An 18283-nucleotide genomic window follows, 5' to 3' on the forward strand; every position below is an offset into this window, starting at 1 on the left:
AAAAGCAAAACACAATTGCTCTATCAACCACTGAAGCAAAATATGTTTCAGCAACAAATTGTTGTTCACAAGTGTTATGGATCAAAAACGAATTGGATGATTTTTTCAGTAAGTTATTCTCATATTCCAATCTATTTTAATAATACTAGGGCTATTAATCTCTCCAAAAATCTCATTCAGCATTCCAGATCAAAGCATATTGAAATAAAACACCATTTTATTAGAGATAACGTGTATAAAAAGAAAATTGAATTAATCTTTGTTGATACAATGAATCACCTTGCTAATATTTTCACAAAGCCTCTTGTTGAAGAAAATTTTATTTCAATCAAGGAATGAGTAAAAATCATCAAAAATCCCGCTCATAATTATTAAAAATCTATAACCAGAACAATTTGGTCGTAACAGAGAACGTTCTCTGTTTACGTGTGCTTTTTCAAAACAGCTCAAGAACGTTCTTCGTTCTTTATCTGAAGTAGAAAAATTCAAAAGTCAACTTCTGAACACGTATTACTGCCACTCATCAGAAAGTAACGACCACTCCACCCATCATTGCCACATCACCACCAATCTTCTTTCTTCCGTATAAATGTCTGCTCCATCAATCAAATTCACGTGTGGCACTCTCGTTTCCCTCAATAATTGCTCAGAAAAATTCAAAAGTCACTCTTTTTTCACAAAACAACAACTTTACATTTATGCAAAAAAAAAAAAACATTTTCTCACTCTTCTTTATCCTTGTCCACGATCAACTCTTCTTCAAAAATGGCACACACAAAAGCTTTAGCACAAAAAAAAAAAAAAACCCTTAATTCGAGAACACCATCTCCAACACGATCACATTCACCATCGCCTAAACCGACACCCCCTCATTCTTCATCATAAAGAATGTTCCTGACCTAAGGTCTTCCTCTCGAGAGTCAAGCCCTTCTCCTATCACACCAACTCCTCTTTGCACCATTCTTCCACTATTGTATCAATGCAGACTTCCCGCCATTCATCAAACTCCATCACATCTTAGAAACGCGTTCAAAACACGCTCGACATCTTCATCCTCCAAACGTAGATCAATGCGTATTATCGCTAGTATTGTGACCTCCAAACCCCAAACAACTAACCAAACGATCCACACAATCTCTTATGACGATTCTGATTCCACACCATTACCAAAGATTCCTACTTCAGAACCAGTGCCATCAACACAACCCTTAAAAATCTCAAAAACCCCTCAAAGAACCCAAACACTCCAAAAATCCCTTTCTCGAAAGAAACCATCCAACTCTAATCCCTCCAAAACCAAGACAAATCCATCACTCAAACCCTAAACTCAGAACATTCTTCAACCAAAGCTCCAAACCCTAAAACCAAAATATCCAACAAACCAACCTCTTCAAAAAAAAAAATGATCATGAAGATCATTAGAAATAGAGTTAAATATGTTTTTAGTTCCTCTAAAGATATCAACCTTCATTTTTAATCCCTCTAAATAATTCCTTCGAACTTTGTCCTTCTAAATTTTCTATTACCAATTTTAGTCTATGTTGTTTTACAAAAGTTCATGTCATATGTTTCAAGTGACCTTTTTTTATGACATATAATTGATAAGACTTTAAAATATCATTAATTTTATAATTTTACTATTTAATCTTAAATCTTTATTAATTTATCTATAATTTCAAATTAGAGATTAAATTGTTAAATTAAAAATTAAATAATTAAGTTAATGATATTTTAAAGTTTTAACAATGATATGTCATAAAAAAAAAGTTAATTAGAACATAAAACATCAACTTTTATAAAATAGTAGAGATTGAAATTGGTAACTGAATATTTAGAATGACCAAAGTTTAAAGTAATTTTTTAGCGGAACTAAAAATATATTAACCTTTAGAAATATATGGGGGAAATAAATTCTCTATATAACCCAACACTCTAATAGTCAAAAGCTTTTAAACAAAAATTAATGCACGGTATTCTAGTAATAATAAAGGAGTTTTGTACCGGGCACCCCCCACCTGTACCTCCTACTCCCCATGCCCACGAAAAATACGATATTGCCCTTTTTTACTATGTATAAAACAATCAAAATAATTTACCACTCCATTTCTCACCCCCGCTTTTAAAAATTACAAAATCTTCCTAAACATTCGAAAATTTCAATAAAAAAGTGAGTTTTGCTGACATTTTTGAAAGTTTTGTTAAATATGAAACTTTCAAAACTTAAATTTCCAGAAATTTTAAACAATTTTGAAACTTTTGATAAATGTCAAAGTTTCGAAATGCATTTTTCCAGGATTTTATGAAAGTTTCGAAACTTTGAATACATTTGAAAGTTTCAAAGAGTGTTTTTCCACAAATAATCAAAACTTTCAAAAAAATTGATGAATTTAAAACCTTTGAAACGTAAAGCTCGAAACTTTTAAATCTTTGAAATAGGTGCATTCTAGTCGTACACTTAAATTGGTTAGTTTGAATTAGAGATTATATAAATCACGCAACCATTGCAATCTATATTGGGCACTTTTATTATAATTAATCTCAGTTAGTGTTTCCTTCTATGTTGCACCTAAGTACTCATGTGCAGCTCTTGCAGCATTATTAGTGTTCATATTCACAGGTGCATTAAAAAATTTACCATGGGGTGAGATATGAAGGAGAGTTGTGACGTCGTCTAACATGATGGATTGATGGTCATCTCTCCAAATGGCAAATGAAATGAGTTGGTGTCCCTATGCCACCTTTCAACAAATGTAGATATCAGATCAGCATCAATCATAGTAAGGTAAGCTGAAAACAGATGTAGCAGCCCAGATTCTCGAATCCAATGTTGTACAGGATCTGACACAGGAACTTCAGCAAACTTCTTCAACATCAATCCATGAATAATAACTTTTAACGACCCACGATCTTACGAGTAGTTACTGAATAATTAATTAAATAAACTTAAATTAAATAAACTTAATTAAATTAATTAAATAAACTTAAATAAACAATTAATTAAATAAACTTAAATAAACAATTAATTAAATAAACTTAAATAACAATTAATTAAATATAATTAAAATTAATTAAAATATACTTCTCTTTCTCATAGCCTCCGAGTCACGTGGTGTTCATACTGTGTCAACACATGTGTTATGACCGGTCCCCCGGGGAATCCGGGATGCTGATCCTGCTCATCAGCATCATGAATATCATCAGCATCATCAGCATGTGCAGCATACTGCTCCTCAGCCTGCTCTATCTGTGGATGCTCGGGGACATCCTCCTGCATCTGTGCAGGCTTAGTAAGCTCAGTGACATCATCCTGGACATCCTGTCTACGACGACGATGTTTAATTGGACAATTTGCTTCTTTCTGTTGTTTGTTTGACGTTGTTGGTGGAATTCTCTCTGCACCATCACCTCTATCACTGATCTCAATGCGAATAATTTGGCCAAATGCACCTCTCATTCTAGGCATTGCAATATATCAATAATAAAAAAATGAAAAAAAAAAAACTAAAAAAATAAAAATGCATTTCAGAACTTTGGTATTGTTCCCAAACTTTCGAAGTTGGTTTCGGAAGTTTCATTGAAGGCCAAACTTCCGAAACAATTTCGGAACTTTCCATTATTGAATACTTCATGTTTCTGAACTTTACATTTCGAAACTTTCAGATTGTTAGAATCTAAGGTTTTTGCATTTCGAAAGTTTCATATTCATGGAAACTTTCGAAATTTTCAAAATTTTGGGAAAAATGAATTTCAAAAGTTATATGTTCATGGGAACTTTCGAAGATTTGAAAAAATAATGTTTCGTAAGTTTCAAAGTTTTAAAGGTTATCTTACTTTTGCTTTTCGAAGGCTTCAAATGTTCGAATATTTGCAAATTTGTGATTCGGACAATTCAAAGTTTCGAAGAAAATTGGTGAAAAAAAGGAAAGGGAGATTTTTTGAGGGTTTTTATAGATAACAATAAGGACAATATGGTATTTTCAATGGACATGGGAGGTGGAAGGTAGAGGTGGGGGTGCACAGTAAAAACTCATAATAAAGCCCAAAATCAATTAAAAAAATTAGAGTTAGCCCAAATTGCAATAAGACTGATGGCCTAAAAATTACAATACGATTGCTGACCAAAAAATTGCACTAAGATGGAATTGATTAGCCTGAGAAATTCATAAATACTAAATCTGTTGACTAAATAAAAGCATATAAAATTTAAACAAACTTCACTTTATACGTACACGTTAGTTGTAGAATTAATTAGCTCTAAAAACCTTAAACATTTTGAAATGACATAATTTTCACTATATGAGGTTAGGGAGTTAAGAAAAATAAGTTTCTTTTTACAAGTGGAAAATCAAATTATTTTATTTAAAATAATAGTTTCAATATAAAGTGATATGTAATCAAAAATAAAAATTAGCATAAAACTGTGATGTTCTCGCTAAGACGTGGACAACACACTTATCTTCTTAACAAAATCTATACTAAAGTTGCTAAATTGCTATTCACTAACAATATTTTAACTTATGAATGATTTGTTACATATTCTGAAGAAAAAATATATATTTATTTTAGTATTTAATAATTTAAATATTTTTAAATAAACCTGGAGTTATTTTGTGTTTATTATCGTAGTAAAAGTAATATCTTTTAAAATATAAAGCAGTTGTAAAAATTGATTTTTTTTAAAGTTATTAAAAAAAATTCATTTGAAGCATTTTTTAGATTATATTCAGATTCTGATTTTAAAAAGTGTAATAAACAAATAAAAAGTTTCAAAAATCATTATTTTTAAAAAAAGTAATATTTTTTACGTAACAATTTATAACAAACCGACCCTGTAATAATCCCTAGCTAACATCTGAAATCATAAACCAGCTTCAAGTATTGCTATATATCTCATAGAAAAAATGGTCCATTTTAACACTTATCTTCTTGTTTTATTTCAATTATGGATTATAAGCCAAATTGATTTTATTTTCTAAGATTCTTTTCAAATTAATATTTCAATTTGATTCTTATTGTATGTTTCTTGCAATTATTCATGCTAATATCAACATACTAGAGTCACATCTAAATAAATGTGTTTCCATACAAGTCAAAAAACAGAGGAAAAAAATGTGACCAGCTTTGGCGCACTAACATAATTCATGAATTTGCATACAAACAAATAAATATTTCTTGATGTATCACTACCATTTATAAACATAATTTTAGAAATACTCATAATAAAAATTTTAAAAACTTAATGATTTAATAATTATAATTAATTATCAATAAAAAATATTTTTTATTAATAATGTATATAATTTTAATTTAATTTTTTATTTTTATATTTTATATATATGTTTTCACGTTTTTTAACCTTTCTCGATATGTTATAAATACATACAGATATCAAAGATATAATGATTCAGCTGTTAGTCCACCTATGTCATATAAACTAGTTTTTTGAAAATAAAAGATTAACTAAAACTAAATTAGTTCTTACGCTTTACTTTAATTGATAAGTGTCGATAATATTATATTAAATATTTGTCTTAGATTCAAATTTAGAACTTCACATAATTACTTATTATGGTAAAATTTATTTTCTCTTTCAAAATAAAATAAAAAATTAATTGATCATTGATTTTATTACCAATCAAAGAAATTAAATATATAAATTGTATAAAGTTTAAAATTTGACTGACCATGTAAAAAAAAAATTACAAAGATCTAATTATATATCTATACGTTGAGATATAATTGAAAGTTTATGCAAAGTTTGTTATTTACATTATTCATACACACTAACTCAGTCGAGTACACCTTCTTCTCTCTAACCCTATAGCTACCCCATTCTTGTTGTGGGGACTTTTTCTCTAATTTTTCTAGCCTTCTCCAATTTCTTTCTTGGTCTCTCCCTCAAGTCCTCTTAAAAGTAAAGTTTAATGATAGATATGAAAATAAAATATCTAGATTTTGTATCAATGCACACTAATTAAAAATAAAGTTTAATAACGGATACACAAATATAATATATGTATCATTTCAATTTTTTGGATCTACGCGGATTAATTTTTATACTCATTAAATTTGTGGTAACAAAAATTGATTATGAACAAGGACCGATCCACTTCAAATCAATTGGAGTGAAATGCTTCAACTAAATTACTTATTTTGTTATAATGGTTAAATAGTTAAATATTTTACAATTAGAAATTAAATATTGTTTTCTTTAAAAATTATTGAATAGTTTTATTTATGAAGAATCAAATGTACAATGAAGTGAGAGATAAATTTTCGAAGACATTGTTTAATTATAGATAAATATATTTTTGCTAATGTTGAAAATGAAAAATATATAAACTAAAAATTGGATTCGTTTTTATTATAAATAAATTGATTTTATAAAATTAATTTTAATTAAAAGTTATTCAAATATAAAATGACTTCATTATATTTGGATATATCAAAGTAAAATGAGTAGAAAAATAAATTATAATATAAAAGTAATGTTTGAAATCAAAAGATACAAATTACAATTTCAAATTAAAAGTAATTTTAAATATAAAATTAATTTTATTTAATAGTTTTAAAATATATCAATTCAATTTAACATATCTCAAATCAAATTTAGTTTCTCTAAAAGAAGAAACAAACAAGCACCAAATAAAAAATAGAAATTTATTCATCAATTTTGAAAGAATTACTAATTAGCTTTGGACCTTTCATTAAAAAGGCTTTGCTGATATAGCTTTGGTGATAAGCTGTTTTAAAACAACAAGTAATGAGTGGTGCATTTTATCCTTAAAAGGACATCAAAAAGAGAATACATAAAGGAGAATCATTACCTTGAAAAATCTCCATGACCAAGTGGTTTTTTTTATATTGATATAAATTAAATTTTAAATTAATTTGTAGATGAGGCACTACCTACTTGTTAAATTGGAACATGTGGTGTGTTGGTTTAGCTTTGGACTTGTGGGCCCATGACCATACAAAGCCACCCCATATGAGGGTCATCTTGTCAAATATCAAGTAGTTCCAATCTCCTAATGGACCCACCAACCAATGAATTTGCTAAGTAAAATGAATGCAAATATATATTACTGTTTTATTTTTTTTAACATTTTCTCAAAATAGTTTATTTTAGTTTGATCGAAAGATAAATAAAATTTAATAAAAAATTAATTTAATTTAAATTTTTTAAATAATTTATTTTTATTTAAAATTTATTAACTATTTGAATTTAATTATTTTATTGTTAAAAGTGAATTTATAGAATTAAAGAAATAATATAAATCTTGATACAATTCATTTGGTGGTGAAAATATATTTTTTATTAGATAGAATGTAAACAAACACTTTCGAGGTTTAGTAAGTAACTTTTAATCAAAGGGATCATATTCGATTTGAGATAATTTTAGTCTATGTTATGAAGTTAGACAGGAGAAATATGATTTGTTACTTTTTTTAACAGCATACATTTAATAACTTTTACACCACTTGGTTGAATGTAAGATAACATATGTGTAGATTCATTCAAGTAAGGTGAATAAAACAATAAATTTAAGGTTGAAAACGTATTTGAAGACCAAGATTGAATATAAAGTTTAGTTTCTAGTAAGACAATAGAGACAAGATAATTCTACTTAAAAACATCAAAACATATTTTAGTATTTGATATATGACATCATTATTTGAGAAAATTAATGTTAAATGTTAATTTTCTTCAACCTTATTCATATGTAATTTATTCTCTCTCTCGAGCTTCACTTTAATACGCAATGTCATCCTCTTTAATTTGTCTGTGACCTTCTTTCAAAGATGCATTCATTAAATTTAATAAACATTTTGTTTCATAATAAAAAGTATGGTTAAATATGTTATTACTCCTCATAAAATTTTAAAATTTTGTTTTAAGTCTTTATAGTATTTTCTTCGACTTTTCAGTCCCTATAATATTTTCTGTCAATAATTTAAATCCTCCGAAATCTAATTTAATCGAAGCTTTACTAGATTACTAACAAACTGTGCATATACATTTTATGTATAATGTTAGAAGCCTCTATAAAAAATAATCTCAAAACTTCAATTTTTAAGTCTAAATTTCTATTGTTTTGGTTTCTTAGGGTTTTACACTTAAAATTTTATATTTAAATAATATGTAGTAAAATTTTTTAAAATTTTTATAGGGAGAGATATTTATAATGATATAAATATATCTTTAAAAAAAAATTAATTCAAAACTTTAATGGATACACATGCGTTAATTTACATCAAAAACGAAATTTTTTTAATATAAATGTCATAAAATTTAAAATCATAGAAAAATTTATCCTAACAAAAAGAAAATTTTGAAATTTTATTATACTAAAAACATATCAAACCCAAATAAAATTGTTTTGCGGCAAATAATTTTTTTTGTCATACTAGAATTACTTTGAGATGAAAATTTTAACTATATTATGAGCCATTTATATATAAAGTAGATGAATCACAGTGACATTGACATTAAAAGAACAATCTTGTGGTGTCTTTTTTATTTTATTTTGTTAGTGGTTAACTTAAATGTATATTTGCATTAATGATTCTCATCTTTGAATAATTATATGTTTAATTATTGTCTTAAACCTTTTATTGTTGTAGACAAGTTTGAAAAGGGTGTTAAGTTCAATAAAAGTTGCTTTTAGTTAATGTTTAAAAAGAGGGTGTTGGTATATCAATATCAAAGGACAAAAAGGATAATGTATAATGAGTGAAGTGAACCAAACCAACCGTGCAAGTTAGAGAGAGAGAGATATGGTTTAGGGAATGTCATAATCTCTCTCTCACACGAGGGATAGGCACCAAAAGCCATTCAAAATGTCACCAAAATGCAAGTGGATTTGCACACGTGCATGCCAACATTCTCAACAAAGCAAGTTGGTTGGTTTTCAAATGAAAGAATGTATAAGGATAAAAGGAGCTTCTATAAATTTTTTAAGCTTTTACTTTTTCTTAAAGAATTTGGTGCTACTTATAGCTATCTAGTTTTTCATCATATTGACATCTAGTTAGAATCTTCAAAGGTTTAGATGATAGATAAGTTTTTAGTTAAATAAGTTTTTAGTTTTTATAAAATATTATTATTTTGATTTTACTTTTTATGAAAATATTTATTAATTTTTAGTCTCTAAGAAATTTTCGTTTTTATTTTTGGTCTGTAATTTTATATCAATTATTGTGTATTTTTTGAATTTTTAAATAAATTTTTGCAGTAATACTTGGGACATTATAAAAAATTAACCTACAAAAATTTAAATTTTTTTAATAGGTATAAAAATTTAGAAATTTTTAATAGCTACACAAATTTAGAATTTTTTAACGGATGATAGATTAAATATGCATTTTTTAAGTACACGAATTTTAAAAATTCATATTTAATCCATCATTTGCTAAACAATTCTAAGTTTTTGTATGGAAGTTATTAAACATTTCCTAAATATTAGTGCATAAATAATTAAAAAGTTCAATAGATACAAAATAATTGGTTTAAAATTAGGGACAAAAAATAAAAAGAAATAATTTTAAGAGACTAAAAATTGATGAAATTTTTTATAAGGATTAAAAATAAAATTGAGATTTTATTGGGACTAAACTTATTTAACCCTAATTTTTATAGAATTGTTTGAAATGTTACTTATATAAATATAAACAAATATTACATCGTAGCAAAAAAATAAAATATTTAATATAGAAACCTTTTATAGAAATAAAGTAGATAATGTAATTGCAGTGTTCTTAGCATAGATTTAGCATTTTGATGGATGTAAAAACTTGTAAATCACGAAACTTGTGATCAATTGACTCACCAAATTCGAATAGGTTTTGTGAGTCAACTCACACTGATTTTGAATGAAATCTAGCAATTTCAAGAAACTTATGAGTCGATTCGTAGTCTTGTAAGTCGACTCACACGATCGACATAATCAATTGTCATCCACATAATAGTTATTTTAGTTAGGAAGCCCTGTATTTTGGCCAACTAAATCATGTCTCTTTAAATATTTATTTGAAGCTTCATTTTTATTGAAAATACTTTCACCTATTCATCATTTTAATTTCATGCATACGAGACCATAATCAAGATTAAACACTTTTTCTAATTCAAGTCTTGTTTGTAAGTGAATCTTTGAGTGAGAAACATCAAGAGTGGGGTATCTCTTGTTGGAGTGATTGTTTCAGACGTGAGAGATCGAGGGGATATCGATTGGAGACATGTTAAAGGTCCAAAGAGGGGTTTCTCTTCAAAGTCTAGAGTGAGATTTACTCTAGGTTGCAATCTTGTAAGATTGAAAGAGTTGTTTTCATCTTGAAAATAGTTGTTCAGATTTTATCTTGAAGGGTATTTCAAGAAATATGATCTATAGCATTTAGAGAAGAAGGGGTTGGTGTACAAGCCTTGTAATAATTTTAGACAGGTCTTGTAAATGGTTTATCATAATGAAGGAATAAACTTACTCAATTGTATGAGGACCAGATGTACTCTACATGCAAGGATAAAGTAGAGGAACCAATATAAAAATCTCAATGTGACTTTTCCTTTTTTTTATCTCTTATTGTGTTTTTATGTTCATTTCAACTTTGGTTTCTTGGTGATCGGTGGAGAAAATTCTATTTTTTCGTATTTGAATGATATAAAAATATGTGACTTTGAAAATTTTATTTTAAGAAAATTTCACGACTATAATTGTTGATATAGATAACTGATTTGAAAACAAATCAACAATTATGAATTGCATCTAATATTAAATTAATTAAGTGATTTTCGTTTATTTCAAACTTGATTGAATAATTTTAACTCTGCTAGATTCATTCAATTTGTTTTTCTTGTGTAAAGGTGTCTTCTCAATTTGGTACAATTAATTCCAATACATGTCAAATCTTTACAAGATAATGCAATATTAATTATCTTTATCCCATCACATATTTTCAATAAATCTTTGTTGCATGACAAAATTCTCTGAAAAGTCAGAATTCTATTCAACCCAATTATAGAAAATTAGGGTCATCTCGACCTAAAAAGTGACATCAAGAACTCGGTCTTTTAATGTTATGAGTCTAATGGCTTTAAGAGTTACCATAATGGCTTCTAATGCAATTCTAGAACCAAAAGGAGTGTATAATATAACATCGATTTTCAAAGGTGATGACTATTTGTATAGGAAAGAACGTATGACAATCCATATCATTTCTTTTGATTTGTACATTTGGAAAGTAATATAAAACATATCATTTGTTCCAAAATAATATGAGATGGTGTTGCAATTAATCAACCTGAAATTGATGGGACAAATTTAGACAAGAAAAAAAATACAATAGATTGGAAAGCTAATAATATCATCATATTTGCTCTTGAACATGTTGAATAGTATTGAACTTCTCGTCGTAAAATTGTCCAATAAATGTGGGACACTTTAGAGGTCACATATGAGAGTACAAGTGAAGTTAAACGTGCTAAAAATATAATGGGTATGTATCTATAACATATAACGTATTGAGGATATAAAAATATTATGGGACGAGCTTGAAAATGTCCTTCCTATACCTTCTTGTACTTGTTCCACTCCTTGCAAATGTAAGCACGACACTGCTGTTATAATTTTCAAACACCAAGAATATGTGACTTGTTTTCTCATGGATCTGAATAAATACTAAACTAATGTTAGCACATAAAATACTTATCATGGATCCATTACCCTATATTACTCAGGTTTATTCTCTAGTGGCTCAACAAGAACCAACTATCTGACCAGTTCCACCTGATAACACTGTATTCAATGTCAACTCTAGAAACCCCAACTCCACTCGACGAGGTGTATGACAACTAGGTTCAGGTAGAGGTCATTCCAATCTAAGAATCAAATGTCAACAAGAACCAACTATCTGACCAGTTCCACCTGATAACACTGTATTCAATGTCAACTCTAGAAACCCCAACTCCACTCGACGAGGTGTATGACAACTAGGTTCAGGTAGAGGTCATTCCAATCTAAGAATCAAATGTTCTACAGTATTGGTCATAAAAAAATCACACAGTGGAAACTTGTTCTTTCAAGCATGGCTTTTCCTTCGGTAAGCGTTCGAACAAAAACCCTAATTATACTTCTTCTACTTCCTATGATAATAAAAATGTTCAATCTATAATTTCCATTCCACAAGATTCTTCAACTTAGTTGTAAAAAGAGGATTATAAACTTATCATTATATCATTATGGTAAGTTTTATGGGTTTCCTTTTCCGTTAAGCTCTAGTCATTCTTTACATGCTTTTAATTTAATACATGTTGATATTTGGGGTCCTATAAGTGACATTTCAATAGATGCTACAAATTTTTTTAACCATTATTGATGATCATATAATATTTCTTAGATATTTCTTTTTCAAACCAAAACCTTTTATCACTTTTGTCTCAACTTAATTTTGAAAAAATATAAAAACAATTCATAATGATAATGGTGTTGAATTTAATATACCTTTATTCTATTTTGATTAGGGTATATTGCATCAAAATTTTGTTGTTAAAAGAAAATGTTAGACATCTATTAAATGTCACTAGAACATGTTAGAAAATGTTGTTTAATTTAATGTCTTCTTGTGTATAGAAATGTGAACAAAATTTTGTTGTTAAAAGAAAATATAAACATCTATTAAATTTCACTAGAACATAACTTTTTCACTCTAAACTTCCTAAATATTTTTGGTCTTTTACTCTTTGCCATGCAACTTTTATAATTAACGTATTACCTATCATTGTCTTAAAAATTAAGACATATTTTGTAAGAACTAGATTCGTTCAAACACAAACACTTACTATTAATATTTTGATGATAACAAATCAAGGAAACAACTACCTACTAACTAGTTACTGTAAGTATGCAGATTGTTTAAGACATAACAAGAATCTATGTTATTGACTTTCTAACATAAGTAACATAAGTAGTTGTGACTTAGTGATAAATGTTCATGTGAGAAGCATAGAAAATATATTATCAACTAAAAAGCAAATGTATGTTCACTATAAAAGAGTTAATCATAACTAAGAAGAAAGTCATGTTGATCAGAGCTTTATAAAGAAGTTATAGTTTAAAGACATTAATTAACATTACTATGTAAAACTTATCTTCTAGATAAAATAACATATAAATTGTTAGAACAAATGGCTCTAGTCTAAGCCTTTGATGAGTAATCATCTAAAGATATGATCAGAAAAATTAAAATTGATCAAGTGCCTATAGACATATCAAGCAATCAATTTCTGATGAAAAGACAACAAGAAAGACATTCCTTTAATCAACATTTGCCCAACTCTCAAGTTGTCTCTACTACAATGATCTACAAGTTTCATCTGGAACTACATTCTTCTAGGATAATATAAAGATCATCCATAGAAAATAACCTAAGCTTCAACAGTAACAAGCTTCCTCTAGTGAAATTTTCTATGTTCCCAAAGAATATGACTCTACAACATGGGAATCAAGGAAAATATCAAATCATATGAAAAGAAGTACAATGCAGTATGAAAGCTTTCACAATAAAAATGGTGTAAAGTTAAACAACTTCTTATATAATTGTCCCAGATTGTGCTCATCTTCAATGGCTCTTTTTCTCAATTGACATATTTTCAATATTATATAAATAACTTTTATCAAATGAATAAAGTTCGTGATTTCGTCTGGTATGAGAAGAATGAGTTAAAAGATTTAATAATTTGTTCATAACAGAAAAATCAAACAACAAGTTTAAAATATTTGTACAAAGAAATAAAAAGGCAATGTTCATATTTTAAAGAATATTTAAACAAAAAGCGTTGGACAAGAAGTTAGTTGTAATATCCTCTCTTAGGAGAGTAATTTGAAATCTCTTTAAATCAATCAAGTACAATCACAATAGTTCAAAATAAACTATAATACTTGAATTGATATAGGATTGAAATTGTAATATTCTCTCAATCAAAGTTAGAATCCTAAGATAAACATTGTGTCGTGCCTGACATAAACATGTAAGATTGAATGTAAATCGGCCAAGTAATGGCTACCTCTTTTGCTAAAGAAAAGTCTAGAAAGATAGGTAAACACTTGGTTCCTCGATAGCATAAAAGGTTTTTGCCAAGATTGTTAAGAAGACTAGAAGGTATCCATTGGTAGCCTAGAGAGGTGATTAGAACAATACATGAAACCTGAAAAGGTATTGTATAAACTCAACTCAAGAGGAAAAGTCCGCTAGTATTCTTGACGAATCAAGAAACTGTACTTTTGGTTGTTTGATGAGGCATTATATTACAAACTCAATAAATAAAGTCTCCTAGTATTCTTGAGTAGTCTAGAGATTATACTTTTGGTTGCCTACTAAGACATGACAATACATATTCAAGAGGCAAGACCTTTTAGCATTCTTGAGAAATCTAGAAATTGTACTTATTGTTACCTGTTGAGGCATTACAATATAGCTTGGAGAGGCAAGGAAAAAACACATAGCTTTGAGAAGCTTAGAGAATACTCAAGGCCTAGAGAGACTGAGTTAAAAATACATAATGGATTAACTCTCTAATTGTAGAAGGGAAAATCTCTCTATAAGGGAAGAACTAAATATAGCAATTGTTGTTGCGAACTAATATAAAAAACTTTGTGTGTTTTTCTTCTCCCTTATCTGTTTATTTTTGTTTTTTTGGGATTCTTTATGCCTTATATTTCATTTTGTTAAGTATTTGTGTTTTAAACTAACTACGAAGATTTAAAAATGGTAAACATAATTCAAACATCTCTTTCTTGTATTTTCCGATGCCTTCACCTTTTGATATGATTAATGACATACCACCAACCTTTAATGAATTAAAAGTGTTTGGTTGGATATGTTTTGTTTCAATTTTATCGATTCATAGAACTAAATTGGATTATAAGGCACACAAATGTCTTTTTGTTGGCTTCAAACCAAAAATTAAGGATTATGTTTTATTTGATTTAAATACTTGTGATACTTTTACTTCAAGAAATGTCATTTTCTATGAGTGTATATTCCCTATACTTTTATAGATTCTTCTATTGAACAATCTATTCTCTATAAAATCACTAATTATGATCTCTTTTATTTGATTACTCTATTGATTCTCATAACAACATTGTGTCACAACTTATAAGGCCTTCTAGACCCAAAAAAACAACCAGCATACTTGCAGGATTTTAAATGTAATTTCATTAGAACAAAATCAACATTTAGTCTCTTATACCCCCATTTCTTCTATTTTATCATATCATAACATCTACTTTGCTCATTACTCTTTTATTTCTTCTTTTTAAGAATCTAGAACATATAAGTTTGGATGGCAAAGCATGTCATGTCGTCCTGTGATTAGCCCACCAAAAACTGAGGCGAGCCAACTTAGGTGGTCAAGTTGAAAGTATCACCCCGTCCTACTTCGCAACAAGCTTGTAGGTAGCCTGTCCCAAAAATATTTATGTTAATATTTCACAAAAATAATAAAGACAATCATTATCAATCAACAAAGTCAAATGCCAAAACAAAGGCACCATTTTCCTAAAAAAAAGTCTCAATATCAATTCACCAATATTATACAATCTCAAAGACATGTATTACAATCCACTTATTTTTTTTATAAACAATTGCCCACTTATTGTTATAGTGAACTAACAGATAAAAATTTAAAAAACATATTACTACTCATTATGAATTTTAACTATGCATTCATGAACATGAGAATATATGTCCTAGCCTCCATAATGCATTGACGAACTAAGGTTATATGGTTCAATTTTTTACCCTTGTATATAAATCTTATATCCTTATTAGCTTTTAATTTGGATTGATGTGGCAGTTTTAGTCTTTTAGTTTGATTGACTTCATAAAAAAAGGAAAAATACCAACTAAAGTCAGAAAAATAAAAAATAATAAATAAATAGGAGTTCTTTTAATCTGACCTGACGCTCAGTCTGCCCATTGTGATCGCCCCATTTTTCAACAGGTTAAACTGCGCTGGCTAACTTAAGTAGACGAGTTTAAACCTTCATTCGAGCCTGCGTAAAATTACGGGCCTGTTACCCCCCTACATGTAAGAAGGTTGTCAAGTATCATTGTTGGGTCACAACCATGGATTCGTAAATTCAAGATCTCAATCAAAACTAGACTTGGATTTTAACTATTTTTCACATGATAAGAAATCTATATGATGTAAATTGGTATATAAGGTAAAGTATAAAGCTGGTGGTATAATAGAATGTCATCATCAACATAGACAGGATATGGAGGATCATGTCAATAAAGTTAAGGAAACATTGAAAGAGTTAGACTTAAATAGTTTATCATTTGTTCTTTCGATGTTGAAGTGGAGGAAAGGTGGGTGGCAGGGACAAATATTTTATTGTTGTCTCATGTTTGATGCAACATAAAGTGTCAGATGTCTAGGGTTTTGTGGTTAAAAGATGGTGATGCTTCTACTAAATTGTTTCATGGTGTGATGGAAGGTAGAAAAATATCTAATGGAATCTTAAATATGGTACTCAATGGTGCACAAGTGGAGGGGGTGAGGAAGGTCAGGAAGACAATGTTTGATCACTTTGATTCTTACTTTCGAGCTTGTTCTAATGTTAGGCTGGAATTATTGAATTTTCAATTATATAAGTGAAGGCGAGAACGAATAGTTGGTGGCTTCTTTCAGGGAGAAGAAGATAAGGCAAAAAATGTGATAATGTGATAGTTATATGACTTTGAGGCTCGATGAGTTCATTTTTCCGATTTTTGAATGAGTTTCATTTCAATGGTAGACTTGTTAAATGATCAAATTGCACGTTTATTGTTTAAATACGGAAGAAGGGTAACTCGGCTCAATTATCAGACTATCACCCTACTTCTCTGGTAGGGTGCATATGTAAGTTGGTTGTTGAAGTATTAGCCGACCGATTAAGACGAGTGATTGGAATGGTAATTTTTGAAACTCAATATGAGTTTGTAAAATATCATCAAATTATTTATGTTATTATGATCGTTAATAAGTTAGTGGATGAGGTCAAAAGATAGGGGTGAATGTTAGTGCATCTTGGTTAGAGATGACATCGTATGTTCTTAATTGTAAAATGTGATAGCTTCTTTTTATGTATATGGACTTCCGATTGGTGGTAATCCTAGGATATTGTCTCTTTGGGATTTGATCATTTAAAGGATTCATAGAAGGTTATCTAAGTGGGGGGTGGGGGGAAGCTTGAAAAACTCACTTGATTAAATGGGAGAGGAATTATCTCGAGTGCAAGTGTGGGGATTTGGGGGTTCGTAATATGAGGTTATTTAATTTGGCTATTTTAGGAAAATGGTGTTGGAGGTTAAACGTGGATCAGGGGGTTATGGTTCAAAGTGTTGAGGCATAAGTATGGGGTATGGGAAGAAGGAGAGAGAGGGGTTTCAATCATAGATCTTTGTGGTGGAGGGATATTTTGGTAATTCTTGAAGGAGGTTTGGGAGAGGAGGATGGGTGTTTTGGTATTGACTTATCTAGGGAGGTGGTTAGTGGTAAAGGCACTTTGTTCTAAATGGATCTCTGGGATGGGGGAGTGACTCTAAGAGATAGATTTAGTATAATTTTAGTTTAGTTGTTGACAAATATGTATCATTGGAGGGTATGGTGAGGAATGGGGTTAGGGTTGGCAGAGATGGGTGGACGTGGAGAGAATTGTTTCAATTGCTAGGTCAGTGTATTGCTCTGTTGGATAATTTTTCTTTGCAAGAAAACATACTTGATCAATGGAGTTGGCATAGTGTTCATAATATCGAGTATACAGTCAAAGGTGCATATAGGGTGTTTTCTTTGAGGTTCAACATTAATCGGTACTCATATGTTCACATATGTTGGAATAAGATGGTTATGTTGAAGGTTTTGTTGTTTGTAAGGAGATTGTTAGAAGATCGTTTGCCATCAAAGTCGAATTTGGTAAGGTGATGTGCTATTTCTCCAAATGCTTGTAATTGTTCAAGGGGTGCAAGAGTGAAGAGTCTTCTTATCATCTGTTTTTGGAGTGTCTATTATTTGGGAAGGTATGGCAGCATATTTTTCAATGGCTTGAAATTCCTATGGCTTGTCCTATGCAAGATACAACAACACGTTTCGATGTTTTCTAAATTTGTAATAAGAGGCAATTTGGTGTGCAAGAGAGTCTCATTTATATTGATTGCATGTGTTTGGTATATCTGGTGTGCTAGACTGCTATAAATAATATTATTTTTAAGAATATTGACTTTGATTTGTGTCATGTGGTAGAAA

The 18283-nt window shown here is 29.0% G+C and overlaps 1 protein-coding gene across 1 annotated transcript; it reads left to right on the top strand.

The window, feature by feature from the left end:
- Positions 1-17402: 17402 nt before the first annotated feature.
- LOC101500821 (uncharacterized) lies at positions 17403-18141 on the top strand. The gene is made up of 3 exons (XM_004512789.1): positions 17403-17528; positions 17642-17953; positions 17998-18141. Exons 1-3 carry the CDS (start codon positions 17403-17405, stop codon positions 18139-18141), a joined length of 582 nt encoding a protein of 193 aa, XP_004512846.1.
- The last annotated feature ends 142 nt before the right edge of the window (positions 18142-18283 follow it).

The sequence above is a fragment of the Cicer arietinum genome, chromosome 8 (assembly GCF_000331145.2).
Source record: "Cicer arietinum cultivar CDC Frontier isolate Library 1 chromosome 8, Cicar.CDCFrontier_v2.0, whole genome shotgun sequence".
NCBI classification, from domain to species: Eukaryota; Viridiplantae; Streptophyta; class Magnoliopsida; order Fabales; family Fabaceae; genus Cicer; species Cicer arietinum.

Excerpts from the sequence above, each read along its gene's own strand:
- LOC101500821 (XM_004512789.1), top strand. The coding sequence starts at position 17,403 with ATGGGAAGAAGGAGAGAGAGGGGTTTCAATCATAGATCTTTGTGGTGG. Across the intron at positions 17,529-17,641 it reads TTGACTTATCTAGGGAGGTG|GGTATGGTGAGGAATGGGGT; the intron begins GTTAGTGGTAAA and ends GTATCATTGGAG. Across the intron at positions 17,954-17,997 it reads TGCCATCAAAGTCGAATTTG|GGGTGCAAGAGTGAAGAGTC; the intron begins GTAAGGTGATGT and ends TAATTGTTCAAG.